At 39.7% G+C, this 14967-nt stretch overlaps 2 protein-coding genes across 2 annotated transcripts in view; both read right to left on the bottom strand.

Annotated features, from left to right (window-relative positions):
* The window catches only part of LOC124790029 (solute carrier family 22 member 7-like), a 127997-nt gene extending 126356 nt beyond the window's left edge, over window positions 1–1641 (bottom strand). The window contains exon 1 of the mRNA XM_047257585.1: window positions 1558–1641. Coding sequence (XP_047113541.1) covers window positions 1558–1617 — 60 coding nt within the window. The 5' untranslated portion in view covers window positions 1618–1641. The remainder of the gene's footprint in view (window positions 1–1557) is intronic.
* An 11757-nt stretch (window positions 1642–13398) lies between these two features.
* The window catches only part of LOC124788477 (carcinine transporter-like), a 114400-nt gene continuing 112831 nt past the window's right edge, over window positions 13399–14967 (bottom strand). The window contains exon 8 of the mRNA XM_047255747.1: window positions 13399–13587. Within this exon, the coding sequence (XP_047111703.1) occupies window positions 13399–13587 (189 nt within the window). The remainder of the gene's footprint in view (window positions 13588–14967) is intronic.

The following is a 14967-nucleotide window of genomic DNA, read 5'->3' as shown; positions in this document are numbered from 1 at the left end:
TTTAACTAGTGGCAGCTCTTTATAAAGGGGGATATGTGTAACATAACGCCTATGACAAAGACATAGAACGGTATAGCTAAGTGGTGAACGTCTTGAGCTGGTCACATTGTATGACTAGGAAGTGGTATGAAATGAAATGAAACCGGTAAATCAATATTAGGGCAAAGAACGGATGAGTTAGACTCTTACGAACGTTTTCTTGGAATGTATGGTGAATCTGTAAAGAAAATTTCATCAATGAAGCTAGTGAAACCACTTCTAGAATATTGTTCTCTTTTTTGGAGTAGCCGCAGGAACAGACTTTGAAATAACTCAAAAGCACGTTTTCGTTGTGAATGTGCTACAATTAGTGTGTCACCAACGTATACATGCTGTAGTGATTGTGAGCAAAAGATACGCGGTATTAGTTCTCTTACATACATATTACGCAGTCACTCTTCCCTCGCTCAGTACACAAACAGAATAGAATATGAAGTTCGCAACTACGGTGCGATGTACCATCCACCATGAACTACACATTGACGAGTGAAATATTTATGTAGATCTGTAGATACAGAGGTAACAGTTGCAATTTTGCACACTGTATACCCTCAGACCACCAACAAATTCTGCAATATTTTCGTCCTACTAGTTATACTACTACTAGCTGTTACCCGCTTTGCTCATATATATCTAGTTACGTTATGATGAGTGATGGTCAGTAAATAAGCTATTGCATATGCAATAACATCAGCTCCTATCTTCCTGCTGGGGTGAGCGTAACTCATAGTGTGGGAGCGGGGAGGCGGGGCGGCGGGTTAGAAGCGCTCAGTTATCATCGTGTTATTGAAGCACCTACACATTACATAATGTGCGCATTATGCAAGAAACTTAATAACCTTTTAACATGGGTTATGTTCACTGATTTAAAACAAAATATTCCATTCCAAACTTGACCCTCTCGGGGGTCGATTTTTTTCCTTTACTTTATAATCTAGCCTAAGTTCTTTCTGGTGTTCCAATCTGTCTCCATATAAATTTTCTTGAAAATGGATTCAGCGGTTTAGTTGTGAAAGCATAACACAGAACGGTTCGTTCCCATTTAGTAATATTACTATGGAAACAAGGTTTAAACACGGTCGGCACTGTATAAGAATTGTGCTATTTATGTAGAATCATTCTGCGTAGAACATATAAATAAAAGAAGGTTGACCAAAATCATTAAGTTCCAATTCCACAGATACAATGGAATTTTCAAAACGTACATATTTATCCCTAATTGGCGCAATATTCTTCAAAGCAGTAAATATATTGTGCCAAACACTTTATAAAGTGGTCTGTCTTCTCCCACTGGGTTCACGCTAACTCTGCACAAAACTTCCTAGAAATGGGCTGGGCGGTTTGGTCTTGAAATCGTAACAGACAGAGTTGCTTTTGCTTTTTAATAGTCGTATGGATATTGACAATAAGTAACAGTTGGTTACTGTAAATTCTCCGTGGAATTCGAAAGTTAATGAGCAGAAGTATACGTAAATAAAGGAAATAGACACCGTTTCTGATATTAATGTTTGTTCATACCTCCATCTCGTGCTCCTCGACGCAGAGAGAACCACTCACAGTTGCTGAAGTGGAAGACATATCAGAAACGCACGACTACGGCACGAATCGTACGCATAACTTGTGGTGTAAGCAGCTAAAATGAGGGAACTTTATCTGTTGACACACTAACAACCTTGTAAGAAGTAGATAAACACAGGTTTGAAATGTTCTTTCAGGTGAATGTAGGTGACTTGATGATAAGGTATGAAAGTGTAGGGTGTATGATTTACTGAAGGGTAATTACGATTGTAGCAACTGTATCTGTACGGAGATACAGGTAGTGAGCGACAGTAGAGTAAGCACTTCAAACAATACTCCTTCTTTTCCAAAGGTCTTCACAGAGGAAATCTGGCACAACCTCTTAAATGACACATTCCAGTTAATTTAATACAGTTTAAACAAACCATTGTGAATCAAATTCACATTGAAATTAAGTGAAAATAGTTTTAAACATCACGACCATTATGTGTGGAGATTTAACAACGCTATTATAATTATCGAAGCACTGTTGTAGTAAAGGACAAAGTAAAGCTCTTCATTCATATCTTTAAAATACTTGTTTAGCGTCAACATTCATAGATCGCAGGGTCTAAAGGTAATAGCAAGTTTTAAATAGCCCCTCTGTAGCAAGAGTACCTAGTTAATACACCAAAGAAACTCGGCTCTCAGCAGGTGTCATGTTTGCCTTACTAACTACGAAATCCACCATCAACAATGGGCCCATTAACTGCGGCATAAAGAGAAGACTGTTACGCACATGCTATACACTTCAGTCCGTGAAAAACATAACCACTCTTAGGTATCAAAACATGAAACGTGTGTCAATAATAATCACTAGTTACACTATATATGGAAGGACACTATACTTGAAAATCCGATGACACAAATACCATCAATTTATGTAACTTCAATTCCCAGTTGCCTCTTTTTTTACATTAATAAACTTCTAGAGGGTAAACAGGTTGCAAACTGGTTTCATGCAAGAAAGCCACTTAGTGTTCAACAGAAATACTTGTAATATCGGCAAAATGCGGACACGGGCGGTAAAATTCAATCAGATCTCCTACAGAACAGAATGCACTGGGCCAGATTAACAAATGAAGGTTCACAAAATTCAACACAATCCTGGTGGACAGCTGAGAGCACTGTAGATCACCAGCTAGTAGGTCTCCACAACATGCCGCCCAGTTCGAAGAATTGCCTGACAGAAATCTTCAATGCAAACGATGCAACGGACTGTGGCACGAAACTGCTCGATGACGTCATTTCTCTCTCTGCATCACTCCACGATAAGCATCTGGTACAACTCCTCCGCTGCAGTGTGAGTCGCCTGTGTTGTCCTTCACACCAGGCAGCGTAGCAAACAACAGCTGTAGCTGAAAACCCGGATAGCATCACCTCTCTCTCCCTCTGTTGTGCAGCATTAAATTCACACTTTTCCTCTTCAAGCTTCTCGTATGGAACCGCGTCGAATACCAACATGCTTTGTTCAGCAACACGATTTTTGAGTGTGAGATTTTCACTCTGCAACGGAGTATGCACTGATATGAAACTTCCTGGCAGAATGAAACTGTGTGCCCGGCCGAGACTCAAACTCGGGACCTTTCCCTTTCGTGGGCAAATGCTCTACCAACTGAGCTACCCAAGCATGACTCATGACCCCTCCTCACAGCTTTACTTCCGCCAATACCTCGTCTCCTACCTTTCAGACTTTCGAGTTTCGGTCCGGCACACAGTTTTAATCTGCCAGGAAGTTTCAACCCGATTTTTGTCTCATCAGGTATCGATAGGAGCCAGTACGTGTCTCAGCCTTCCCATCCTAGTGTGATACGTGGGGAAGGGCATCAGTATAAACGCCTTCTAAGTCTGAATTCTTCCATCTATAGCTAGTCTTAAATGAACTCTTTGTATCTTTCCCACGGCCGTGCTTTACACCCAAAGGTAATACTTGTAACGACCTTGAAAATTTAATAGTAACCAACAATATTCATAAGTGGTTTCCCTTGCACTTTTTCGCCACCCTTACTTTGGTCATAAGAACTTTGATCCAAAGTAAATCTCCGAATACCACCGAGGCAGATTGTCTCGCCTGATTATAATATGGAGCCTCTCTCCAGAGTGGAAGCCGAATGTTTCTGACTGCCCTAGACCAGTTGTTTTAATATTTCGGCATCAGTGATCTTCGGAATCGTATAATTCATATTCCACTTACATTTTACTGTAGAATTAAACGGATTCGTGAACATCAGACCTGATGGAATAGTCTTGTGGGTCACATAGACAGCCGAATGCATGGCAAAGACATATCCCAAGCAGTTCCCAGCTTTCTGTGGAATATGATAAGAAGAGATTTTAATTTATGATTGACCCACTCTGCAGACAAGGGTTGTGGGTAGTAGGGAATTGTGGTGACATGCATATCACATTGCCAATCCAAAATTTGTGGAACTCCCTAGAAGTAAATGTAGGGGCGTTGTCACACATCACCGTCATTAGTGGGCTAAAACAGGAAATAATTTTAGCAGTGGTTATTCCCCTGTTAGGAGGAATACGGAGAACATGGCTAAAGGCGTCTACCACGACCAAGATTCCCATTCCTGGTCTGGGGAAACCGCCCGAAGTAGTCGACGAACAACTTTTCTATGGATATCTGTTCCCGCTTAGAACTCAAGAACCTTCTAAAGATGTTAGGGTTCCTCTTTGCCTCTTTACTTTCCAAACATTGAGCGACTAATTGTACCACATCAGGTTTCAATCTGGCCCAAAACAGAAGCTACTTAATTTTTGTAATAGTTCCGTAAGTGTCCCCCACACATTGACCGATAGAAATAATTAAATCTGCTGCAACAAGCTACTTGTGTTAAAAAAATCTTCAGCTTGCACAATAATCTTCTAATGAGCTATTATCCTCTTAACGAGCCGCCTTCCGTCAATTGCCTCCAAATGCCCATAAGACCTCATCTTAATCCTGTTTTTCCTATAAATTTTCGAACAAGGAGTGGATCTCTGTTAGGCTCACAACATTCGATGAAACCTGTTCTCTTTTTCCCGGTACGTCAGTAACTGTTTGTACAATTTCGATCATACGATTTCAAGCATCGGCCACTTGATTATCAGAACCTTTAATATGCCAAAATGAAAACTTAAATGCAAACATGAGATCTGACAAACGGACTGTCTTCTCGGTTTTCTCACTGAAAGTTCAAAAACAAACATATGGGTTACCGTTGCTGTTTTCTGGGGTATCGCCAGCACTCGTACTTGGTTATCGGTCTCAAATATGAAGCAAAAATGCTCGAGACAGAACTGAAATTTCTATAATCCAAATAACTGAGAGCTTCCTGTTCGTAAACGGAGTATTGCAGTTCATGAATGGACAAGGACCTAGCTCCATACGCAATTGACGGACGTTGTCCCTCTTGATCCCGAAACAAAATTGCAGCGACCCAGGCACCGAATGCTTCTGTTTGTAGAACAAATTCCTTCCCAAAATCCAGTAGGACTGGCACATTATTAAAGCCAGATTTATCTTTCCAAACGCCGCCTGACGGCTCTCAAACCAACAAAGAATCTTTCCTTTCCTACAGATATCACTGACGGTGCCGATGGTTGTGTGCACCTTGTGAAGAATTTGTGAAAGAAGTTAATCATCCTGATAAATCGAGCTACTCCCTCTTTATTTTTCTTGGCTGCTCTATCATGCATTTCACTCTTCAGTGATTTTAATGTCTCGTTTTGAAACCAAATTTCCCAGGCAAGAAATTTACAGACGAGCTAAATCAGTGCTAGTTGGCTTTACTGTGAGACTGGCCTCGCTTAGGAGCTCGAAAATCCGCCTTAAGTGATTTGGATGCACTGAAGATGTCCGACTTTAAAATACCACATAATCGAAATAAAATTTAAATCTTCCAAGATGGAATCCAGTAAACAGAATAGCACTGCAAAGGCACTTGTCAAGTCAAATAGGTCTAGTAAATTCTAACAGACTAGACAGTACTGAAAGCTATTAGGGGATTAAATATTTCGGTTAGAGATGTGTGATGAGGAGCCTGATTCAAATCCAGCAATATGAAATAAACCAAGGAATGCAGTTGTGTAAATCCGGCTATACAACTGATTCAATACCCGATAACCTACTACCGGTCAGTATCCCTGGCTTTCTCCTATAGGAAATAAAAGCATATAAGGCTCATAAGGCAAAGAACGTGATTTAATGACTTCATTCTCTAATACCTGGTTGATAATCTGCTTCAACTCCAGTGGGGATAGACTACTAGGCGACTGCTGTACTGACACCTGATCCGTTAAGTGAATGTCATATTCACTCTTGTTTGTGACGGCTAGCCAGTAAACGTCAGGTAATTGATCCAACAAATTTAACGTGTCGTGGGCCTTCTGCGACTTAAGACGGTCTGATTAAGGTCTTTTTCTGATGTCATCCCCTATTTTAATTTCTTATTAACAGATTGCGAAAGTTAGAAGTTTCATATAGACCTTTGTCTTTATTACAAATTATAATCCGTTAAGGAACACCTACTCCCCGAATGCAATAAACTATGGACGTATTTGATAGTAGCGCAAAGCAAGGGAAGGCTGGATTCAAATCCAATAGCTTATTACAACACATCGGTGGCCCACTGCTTTGCCGATGCCTTCGGCTGTTCTTAGAATATCTTCTGCAAAATTTACAATCGTTAGGTGTCTGCCTCCGAAAGCTGCATCGACAACAATTATCCGTGCGAAAAGGCCTAGCCTGCTTCGTTCGACCCAAGATTCAACGGCCTAGACATTGTATATTCATACTCTATCGTCATCCACTGTCCACCTTTGCACGAAAACTCCCCAGAGAGACCACCGACTCACGAAACCTTCGTGAGCTGCACTCTGGCTGCATGCCTCTCACAATTTTGTTATAACTTTCTACAATTGCTAAACACAGCGCAGGCCTTAGGTCCTCGGATATTTTCCAACCAATGAATAAAATTTTCATTCCTTCCTATAACTCTAAAATAATACTTATTATTTCACTCATTCTTGCATCTGCTCGAGAGGTTTCAGTGAAAAATCATTCAACGCAATCTGTCCAGAGATTCCTGCTTGCGGATACTTTACTCAGCAAGTCTGCTCGATCGACCCCTAGCAAGAGCGTAAAGCACTCGAAATATGAGCAGGTGCGATAATTGAAAGACGTCAGCTTGACGCTGTGACCTAAGTGTTAACCACAAAAACAGCGTACTCCTCTCTGTCAGGTTTCGAAGCATGTCAAAGCAGTGCTCCACTCCCTCACCACCACATTTCGTCAGAACCCTGCCGTCTACATTTAGATTAACACCGTTTACCGACGCTTCCAGCAAGCCATTGGTCTATTTACGAAGTTCCATCAGTCTCTCTCCCCCCTACTATGTTTCTCCAATGAGAATACGCACATACGCCGTATTAATCCGAAGCAGATATTGGACATGATTAGTCAAGAGGCCTAACTGAGCTTAAATATGAAAAACGTGCTAACAGGAAGAGCAGTTGTCCTGCAAAAACTCAATACTAGTTAGCAAAGTGGAAAGGTATTCTGAGCACAGATGAGGAGCCGAACCTACCTCGTTTACGTCCTGTTTACCCAGCTGTAACAGGCAGTCCAAAATGCTTCACAAACACTGTGCTAGTTCCGTCTCGCACCCCTCAGAGACTTGAAAGTTGAAAGTCTTCGATGTTGGACAAATTCCTATTTTGAATAGGAAATGACAATCACTTGCGCGTTCTCCTTGCTTCATAGCAGAATAACCTGTAACACCACCCAATGAACGGTACCAAACAACAAAACTCAACTAACCTAATTTCCAAAGTTGGCCAAACGTCCTTCGTATATACTATTATGCAAGCAAAGATAATTATAATGGTAGCACCTGCATGGAGAAGGGGAATGAAAGGTCTTGAGCTGCAGTACAATAAGGTTTTAATACCATTATTGCTTTAATTTTCCAGAGTTGTTCAAAGAGGAAAATTTGTATAATTTTTTTTAAAAACATAGATTCCAGTTAATTTAACACTCTGAATCAACAGCCAATGGAATTTAAAGTACAGTTCATGACAATTAAGATTACAGCAAGAGCAGTTTCAAATCAAATGGTTCAAATGGCTCTGGGCACTATGAGACTTAACTTCTGAGGTCATCAGTCCCCTAGAACTTAGAACTACTTAAACCTAACTAACCTAAAGACATCATACACATCCATGCCCGAAGCATGATTCGAACCTGCGACAGTAGCGGTCACGCGGTTCCAGAGGGTAGCGCCTAGAACCGCTCGGCCACCCCGGCCGACATGGAATTTCGATAACAGCTTTAAATACATGGATACTGGCAGGAACGATGGACAGACACGTGTCACAGGTAATATCGATTCACAATCTGTTCCTTTATAGCAGGAGCGCCTAATTAATACACCAAGTAAGCTCCCTCCAAACAGGTGGTATGTGTGTGCCTTAGAAGTTACAAAAGCTACTAGCCCCAGTGTGTCACTTGACTACATTACACAGAAAGGAAAGTTACACACATGGCATACACTTCGATATATGAGAGAAATAACCAATCAGTGGGCATTAACGCATGAAATGCGTGTCGGGTGTAATTATTAGCTAAGTTGTGCGTGGCCCCACAGTGGACATCATAATGTGAAGGCACAAATGTTACCAATTTACGCAGCTGGTTCGTACTTTACGTTAATACAGTTCTGGAAACTAACCAGAACACAAACTGATTCCACCGCAAGGAAGGCAATTGAAACCACGTTCAACAGAAATACTTCAATTAGCGCCCAAGTGCTGACATTGTCAAAATAGTTAAACCAGGTACCGCCAAGAGCAAGACGACCTGCATCATATTAACAAATGAAGGCATTCCAGATTCAACACAATCCTGCTTCGTACGCGAGATGGCCGTAAATCACCACTGAAACTGTCTCCGCAACCTGTCGACGGGTTTAAAGCCTTTCCTGGCAGAAATCTTCAATGCAAGCTACGCAAAACACTGCCGGACGAAACTGTTTAGTAACACCGCTCATTAATGCACCTCACACCCTGGTAAGCAGCCGGTATAAACTGTCCACTGCAGTGTGTGGCTTGTCTGTCCTCTTCCACACAAGGTGGTGTACCAAAAAAGAGCTCCAGTGGAAGACCTGCCGAGCAAGAACTTGTCCCCGTCTGTCGTTTTACCAGACGCGGTGAAATAACACAGTCCTCGACCGCGGTCATCAAGTGTCGATAGGATCCGGCGCACGGTATAGTGTAAGGGACGCATGTGTATGGAATATCGTCTGACGAGTATTTTAGCCTAAATATTCTCTAATCGTCGAACAGATGTAGCAATTACTGCGTCACAAATGCAGAGTCAGTATTGCCTAGTTATGAAACGACTGAGTACCTCTCAACAGCACTCAATCGACATTTCAACATGAAATGCGTGTCAAGAATTATTATTAGTTACATGGTGCATGTCCTCACACTGGACATCATAAAAATCATAAAAATGTAAAATCACCGGCTAAACACAGGCTGTGAATGTACGTTTTAAGCAAGATTATACAAGTGACTGTCTATTATATGCGAAATTTTAATGGATATGATTTTTAAAATACGGGTTAGTTAACATTTACTCCTTATTTCGCTTTGTATATCGAGCAATAATAATAATTTAGTCCTTCCGATATACAAAACTTCCCCACGTTCACCTTTCAAGTCCTAAACCTGTACGTTACCCATGACATGATGCAAACCAAGAATCAGGATAACATTGTAACTGAAGTCATTTCCACAACAGCCAGTATGTATTCTATATCATTTATTCATTGCTATCATGAATCGAATCTTCTAAAACTTCCATCATCTCTTAATTTTCTAGTATTGAAATGGAGATACTTCACAAACGTTCTGAAGAATGCAGATGCACTAACTCTGTAATCACATACAAATTAGCTAGCACAATGTTGTAACTTTTTTCTGCTTCCTCTTCCAGCGTTATAGCAAAAGTATCTTCATGGAATACAGCTGAGCTAACTATGACACTGCCAGAGTGAATTTTACACCAAAAGTATGATAGAAACGTAGGCCAGCTTTCTCTAAAGCTTTGTTAATGTTACATTCACCCATCCACACGTTACCAACATCAGGTGTTTATTGTCTCTCCACTGCCTAAAGCAACTGCTGATGGTTCTCTACTGATACTGTCATCGATGAGGTGAATAATTTCTTATGTTTATAAGGTGAAGCCGTTGTTCATTTACACATCAAACCTCCAGGCCGATATCGTGTACCATTGACTGTAGATACTATCACTGATGTTTTGAACTGTTTTTGTAGGGAAGCCTGTAGTTATGAACAAATAGGTGACAACTGTAGTATCTGAAATTTCCCTAAAGGATTATGGCTTAATGATCTGGCATTAAAATATCATTCAACATCGACAATGAATGGACTGGACATTTTATTATTTGTTTCTAGTGTTTATCTCTTACAGTAGCTTAAAGAGCTTTATAGAACACGTATTATTTACTTGGAAATGGCGTTGCACGAAGGTAACACAGGTCAACGATGGAAAATATTTTTGCTGAAAATACCTTATTCTTATGTTTATTTAGGGTGGTAAATCCAAATATGATACTTAAAAAAATGTATCACCCACCATTTCTTCATATTTTACAGTTAAATTTATAAAATTAAGCGATTTTTAAATATTTTAACACCTTTTATATAGTTAAAATAATTTGAAAAGGAGGTGAAATGAATGTAGATGTCGTTGGTAGCACTGCTAAAAAACATCTGCTGGCAAAAAGAGGTCGATTCAATTTTTTTGTTAACAGATAGCGTTTTTTTCTGTCAACCTAACCTCATTTTCCCATTTCCTGTACATATGTTCAGTACAATGTCCGATTGTGGTTGTCTGCTGACAGTTTTTGTTGTATTTGTGATAAAGTTATGATTAAAAAACACCAAAGAAACGTTAGAGACTTTGTGAAAAATGTTTACCTATCATACTTTGGATCTAAACATAGTGATCAAGAAAAACCTTAGGTGCCACTTAAGGTGTGTCAGGTGTGTGTTGAAGATCTGATAAAGTGTCCTTTACAGTTCCTACGATATGGAGAGAGCCTAGAAATTATTCTGATGATTGCTACATTTGCAGTGTTTATATTGCTGGTCATAATTCGAAAAACAAGAAGGTAATAAGCTACCCTAACCTATCATCTGCCATCTGACCAGTAGGGCCTGGTATAGATATGCCGGTTACTGAACTACCGGATGATTTAAATTCTATTCCAAAAGAAGTATTTTCTGATGTAAATGAACCAGATGATGATAAATTGCATTGTAATACAGAAAGTCTAGAGCCCAGACTGTTTACTCAGAACAAGCTTAACAATTTGGTTAGCGAATTGCCTGGCTTTAGATTAAAATAAAAGAACTTATTGTCAGTTGGAACCAGCGTATACGTGTATAGAAAGAGAGGGCAGCAATTTACCAAGTATTTCGACAGGAAGGTGATTTAGTGTACTGCTCAGACATTCCTGGTCTGATGAATAAGTTTCGTATTGAATACAAAAAGGAAGACTGGAGGCTGTTTATTGATTCATCCAAAATTAGTTTAAAGGCTGTTTTATTACACAATGGCAACAAGCACGCATCTATACCTTTTGGACATTCTGTACATATGAAAGACAGCTAAGAAAACCTAGAAATAGTGCTAAATAGACTATTCTGCTTATGGATGTATGATATGTGGTGACCTAAAGGTAACATGCATGCTCCTTGGTCATCAAGGTGGCTTTACCATTTTTCCATGTTTCTTGTGTGAATGAGACAGTAGGGCTAGGGATCAACACTGGTGCAGAAAGAACTGGCCTGTGAGGGAGTCTTTAAAACTAGGTGAGAAGAACATTCTACACAAAAATCCTGTAGACACAAAAAACCTACTCCTACTACCTGTGCATATAATGTCAGGCCTAATGAAACAGTTTGTAAAGGCTTTGCCTTAAGATGAACCATGTTGTAAGTATCTCTGCCAAACGTTTCCCCACCTTTCAGCGCTAAATTAAAAGAAGGCGCCTTTGTCGGACCAGACATTAGAAAATTCATGTTTGGTATTAACTTAGAATCCACAGCGACCTTAAATTAGAAAAAGCATGGATATCATTTATGCAAGTCATCACAAAGTTCTTGTGACATGAAAAAGACCGAGAATGGTTTCTATTATAGCTACAATGGTTAAGAAGTTTAAAGCTTTAGGATGTTTAATGAGCCGCAAAGTTCACATTTTGAACAGTCAACTTGATTACTTCCCGCACTATATGGGAGATGTTACTGAGAAGCAAGGAGAGGGTTTTCACTAGGACATTAAAGTGACGGAGATATGCTACCAAGGTCGCTGGAACACCAACATGACGGGTGACAACTTTTGGTCATTTCACTGAGGAGTTCAGCAAGCGACTGGTCGTAGAAAAAGCAAAAAAGGAAGTTTCAAAGAGAAAAGAGAAAGAACATACATACCAATTCCAGCTGACAAGTAAAACCTCTATTAACACGTATCATTCTTATAAGTAGCTTACTGTAAATACAAATCACGCTTATGTTGTAACAAAGCGTTTCATTAATTTCCCAGTTTACCGTAGAGCATAGGATTTTTTGTACTATATAATCAAAAGCACATTCCTGTAAAACTATGGGTGTTACAAAGAAACTAAGGCTACATTTGGATTCAGCTCATAAAAGTCTATTAAGATCAGCTATCAAAGTAAAAAAAGCTTTTTAAAAAAATTTTCGTCGGCCTGTGGTAATTATTGGTTGAAGATAAAGTGGCCAATCGCGCCGTAGGTTAGTCGTCATGGATATAGACACTTGGTCCAGACTTACTAGTGTACAGAAAACAAATCTGGCGCTCTCCTGATAATTTACAGTGCTAATCACTGGCATTTCGGGAATAAGTACAAATTTTACAAGCAACGTGTAAATGTAAGATCAAGAGTGGTGGCAAATTGGATACAAAAATCGAGAAAACATACCATACAGTCCATGCGATTTCCTTCTTTTTTTCCTTTTTTCGATTAAGATGACTGCCACGATAATTCCCATCGATAACTTAAGTTCGATGTTATTACCCCTACTTACCTGTGTAAGAAAGTTATCCGTGTTTGACTACTCCGTTGTCAGGAGACACAAAACCCGGACCACCGGTGTCATGTCTTCAAACATATAGTATTTTGTAGACTAAATATGTTTGTCAGGTACTTCTAACATATGCACATGACGGGAGAGACATTGGAGCTCAAATAATTTTGTCCTTAATGAACGACATTACTTCGTAATGGTATATTATATTACACATTCACCAATCATCTCGAAAGAAAACGTTTCAGTAAATACATTATATCATTTTGGTTCTTCCCAAGCATTATAAACAAAATTTTCTTCCTAAGACAACACGTGGTTCTGTGTTCATAATACAGGGAAAATTTTCAGCTATGTTAAATAATGCAAAATTTTGCAATATTCTAGACTGACACTGTTCTTGACTGATACTATTTAATTTCTGAAACTTGTAATTATTTCACTGCAGGAATATTTATTAGACGATATTACGAAGCATTTGTGCAGTGTGAAGAAATATTTCACGACATCTTTATTGAATGATGTGGCCCTATAGTCAACTGTCATCTCACGTTCTCCCATTATGTTGGCGTAGTCTTCAGCTATGCTAACGAACAAGGAACAAGTTTGCACTTTTCTTTCAAAAAAGTTGTAAACGACGGAATAGTTTAACGAAGTCGCAAAATAATTTTATGCCATGGCATACTGTGGAGCTGGTTTTGGCTTCCAGCTCCAGTACTTCTGGTCTTTGCCGAAGACGGCAGCATCCTGTAATGACTCTGGTAACCTCTGCAACGCCGATTCTGGAAGGAACGATATTGCAAACGCTGTCCCCAAGTTCAGAGCTGCGAGAATGGCGTAGGGCGTCCGTCTGTCACTCTGAAAAAGGAAAAGGGCATGAGCGATGCAAATTAAATTTGTGAGTCAAAATAATTCACATAACATGGTGCAGGAGGACAAGGTCAGCCACTGAAACACTCCTAATTTCGTAACGTCACTTTAGAGTTATATCAGAAATGTCCACAGCACTATGTTCTTATCTTTAACAGTTTTTACGGTTTTTATATATTAAAATATGACAGTACAGAAATTCTACAACTAATTGTTCAGTGTAGCGGAATATAAGCAATTACGAACTTTTTGACTGACTAAGTGCGAGTGTCGGACCATGATTTGAAACTATTCACTTTTCTTCCAAAAGGCAATACACCGGGCTATGTCGCTGCACAGGTGTGCTTTTAAAATTGTGTTAGGATAAGTTTCTGACCTAGACTGCACAAAAAGCAAGAGAGGTAATTTTTATGTTCATGCAAATTGTTTTACAGTTTCTGTGGAATACTAATTGAACTCTCACTATATAAAACTAAACTTTGTCCGAAAAAGACTTCAAGGTCTAAGGGTGCCGACCGACCTCCGTGTCATCGTCAGATCACGGGTGTCACTGGATGCGAATATGGAGAGGCACGTGGTCAGCACACCGCTCTCCTGGTAGTTATCACTTTTCATGACCGGAGCCCCCCCTCCTCCATCAAGTAGCTCCTCATTTGGCATCACAATGGCTCAGTGCACCCCGTTTCCCAACAGCGCTCGGCAGACTGGATGGTCTCCCATCCTAGTTCAAGCCGAGCCCGATAGCGCCGACAGCGCTTGACTTCGGTGATCTGACGGAAATCGACGTTAACAATGCGGCAGTACCTTTGGACACCACACAGTATATACTCTGAGATTACTGCTATCCATTCTTGGCCACTCAAAATTTCTACGTTTACTTCTTACCTACTGTATCAATGAATGGCACATTCGTTTAAAACTCTAAGTCACACTAGAAATGTATTTGGTTTCAGAAAGATATTACACAAATTTTCGCAGTTATTGAGTATGTCGAAGTAAAGACTACTGTATTTTTTGCCTATAGAGTATCTGCATCCCAACATGGATACGTTTCTGTCCTATACTACACAACACACGAAAAAGAAAATGACTTTGTAGTTTAGTCATAAAGTTGCTACAGAATTATTTATGGCTTAGGTGTTACTGAAAATGTTCCACTATAATTGATATTCAGAATAGGTGAAACGTTCAAACTGGGAACGTGCCTATGACGCCCTGCATTTGCAAAGTACCTACTAAGATTGGTAACGAAAATGGAAAATCGTATAGTACACAAGATTTTCTGACATTTATAGTAACTGTAGAGAAATAGCGAACACTGAAATTTACTTAGGTACCGTACATTCAAAGTGTTTTTTTTCTTTAGAC

This window comes from Schistocerca piceifrons, chromosome 3 (genome assembly GCF_021461385.2).
Source record: "Schistocerca piceifrons isolate TAMUIC-IGC-003096 chromosome 3, iqSchPice1.1, whole genome shotgun sequence".
Taxonomy (NCBI): Eukaryota; Metazoa; Arthropoda; class Insecta; order Orthoptera; family Acrididae; genus Schistocerca; species Schistocerca piceifrons.
This window is presented reverse-complemented; position numbering and strand designations above follow the sequence as displayed.